Source organism: Plectropomus leopardus, unplaced genomic scaffold, assembly GCF_008729295.1.
Source record: "Plectropomus leopardus isolate mb unplaced genomic scaffold, YSFRI_Pleo_2.0 unplaced_scaffold27669, whole genome shotgun sequence".
Classification (NCBI taxonomy): Eukaryota; Metazoa; Chordata; class Actinopteri; order Perciformes; family Serranidae; genus Plectropomus; species Plectropomus leopardus.
Genome location: NW_024630122.1, coordinates 1 through 2512, shown reverse-complemented (window position 1 = coordinate 2512; position 2512 = coordinate 1). Strand labels below are relative to the sequence as shown.

The 2512-nt window shown below is 50.5% G+C and overlaps 1 protein-coding gene across 1 annotated transcript; it reads left to right on the top strand.

Annotated features, from left to right (window-relative positions):
• Positions 1-43: 43 nt before the first annotated feature.
• On the top strand, positions 44-2268 carry LOC121937858 (mRNA (2'-O-methyladenosine-N(6)-)-methyltransferase-like; the record flags this gene model as incomplete). The annotated part of the gene is made up of 6 exons (XM_042481156.1): positions 44-203; positions 394-563; positions 1160-1246; positions 1330-1514; positions 1672-1765; positions 2009-2268. Coding segments are annotated over 6 exons (876 nt in total), but the record flags the coding sequence as incomplete, so codon positions are not given.
• Positions 2269-2512: the final 244 nt, after the last annotated feature.

Genomic DNA, 2512 nt, shown 5'->3' with positions numbered 1-2512 from the left:
TGTGTGTGTGTGTGTGTGTGTGTGTGTGTGTGTGTGTGTGTAGGACCGTCTGGAGCATCTGAGACAGCAGTGTGGTCCTCACGTCACCGCTGTCGCCAAAGACTCTGTGGAGGGAATCTGCTCCAAAATCTACCAGCTGTCTGCAGAGTACAGCCGCCGCCTGAGACACACACACCTGAGTCTGCTGCAGGACCCCCCCACAGGTACACACTCACACACACCTGAGTCTGCTGCAGGACCGTGACTGTGTGTGTTGACATTTCTAAGATTTTAGGAAGTGACCATTGACTTGTGTGTGTGTGTGTGTGTGTGTGTGTGTGTGTGTGTGTGTGTGTGTGTGTGTGTGTGTGTGTGTGTGCGTGCGCGTGCGCGTGCGTGCGTGCGTGGGCGCAGAGGCGTGTGCATCCCCGCAGCAGTCTCGGTTGGTGTACTGTTACCCGGTGCGTTTGGTGCTGCCCTCGCCGCCGCTTCCTCGGGTGGAGCTGCACTTTGAGAACGACGTGGCATGTTTGCGCTTCAGAGGAGAGATGGTCAAGGTCAACAGAGGTCACTTCAGCAAACTGGTCAGTACTGATGTCACTGCTGTCACCATGGCAACTCCAAGGTCACACTCCATAGGGGCTTTTATTGTGAAACATCTCTACAGGAAGTGCCGAGGTCAACTGACACGAACGTCAGAGTGATTTTAAGAAACGAGAGTTTCAGCTCTGTGTCGGTGCCATGAGGAGCGTGTGTGCGCATGAATGGTGCCACTCGTGACGTATAACGCGAGGAGGCGATTTTTAAAGAAAACGGGCCTTCCAAACCTGCGGGCATGTTTTCTTTAAGATTTCCGGCTCTTTTTTTTCTCAAAAAATATTTGGCTTTTTTTATCCTAAAAAAAGACCTAAAAAATACATTTTCTAGTAGTTATTCTTAATTTAAAATTTGTCAATATTTTTTCTTCTCATTATCAGAAGGAAAGCGTGTGTTTGGGAGGCATGTTTTCTATGATGGTCTCGTCTTTTTGTTCCCTCGGTATGTTTTGGCTGGTGAACAGGTGTGCAGTGACACAGAGCTGGTTGGAAATCAGCACTTTTTAATGACTGCTGATTCCTTAATCCTCTTTTTTTTTTTTTTTTGTGCGTGTGTGTGTGTGTGCGTGCGTGCGTGCGTGCAGGAGCTGTTGTACAGGTACAGCTGTATAGACGACCCTCGCTTTGAGAGGTTCCTGTCCAGAGTCTGGTGCCTCCTCAAGAGATACCAGGTCAGCTGACTCACCTGATCTCACCTGACGCTCTGTGAGTGCTGATTGGTCCGTTAACAAGCTCTGTGTGTTTGCGTGTGCAGGTGATGTTTGGCAGCGGCGCAAACGAGGGGACGGGTCTGCAGGGGGCGCTGCCGGTGTCCGTGTTCGAGGCGTTGATTCGACACTTTGGAGTTTCCTTCGAGTGTTTCGCTTCACCGCTCAACTGCTATTTCAAACAGTTCTGCTCCGCCTTCCCCGACATCGACGGCTTCTTCGGATCCAGAGGGTGAGACAGGCACCACTCCACACACAGTCTGTCTGTCTTCTGTCTCAGGTTGGACAGGTGTGATCGGAAGATTGAAGTCAGTTTGTTTTTGTGTTGTTAAACAATTAAATGTGTTAATTGTGTGTTACTGTGTGTGTGTGTGTGTGTGTGTTTTCAGGCCCTTCCTGTCTTTCTGTCCCGTCAGCGGCTCGTTCGAAGCCAACCCTCCGTTCTGTGAAGAGCTGATGGACGCCATGGTGACGCACTTCGAGGTCTGTCCAACAACTGCTTTACTTTAGTACTGGTCTACAAGGGTCTGCACTGGTCTACAAGGGTCTGTACTGGTCTACAGTGGGCTGAACAGGTCTACAGTGGGCTGTACTGGTCTACAGGGGGCTGTACTGGTCTACAGGGGGCTGCACTGGTCTACAAGGGGCTGCACTGGTCTACAGGGGGCTGCACTGGTCTACAGGTGGATGCAGGTCACTTTATTGCAGTGTGTCTCTGACCCTCAGGAGCTGTTGGACAAGTCCTCTGAGCCGCTGTCCTTCATCGTCTTCGTCCCTGAGTGGCGTGACCCCGTGACCCCGGCTCTGACACGTATGGAGGCGAGTCGGTTCCTCCGCCACCAGCTGAGTGTCTCCGCCTACGAGCACGAGTACCGCTCAGGGAGCCAGCACATCTGCAAGAGGTAGTAATACTGCAGCTATACTGCATCAATACTTAATAATACAGTACCAATACTCCACAGCACTGCAATAATACTCCACTAGGGCTGCAACGACAAATCAATAAAATCGATTATAATCGATTATTAGATGTGTTGGCAACGAATACAATTATCGATTCGTTGTGTCACACGATCATTACTCACCGTTTCTCTAGCAGCGCTTGTCAGGAGCGTCTCCGCTGCGTCCGCTGCAGCACGTCTAGAGAAACGGTGGCTCGCCGTTTTTTTACGCGTGAATAGACAGTGAATGTGGTGTTTGATGATTATATTGACTCTGTGCGACGTTTTA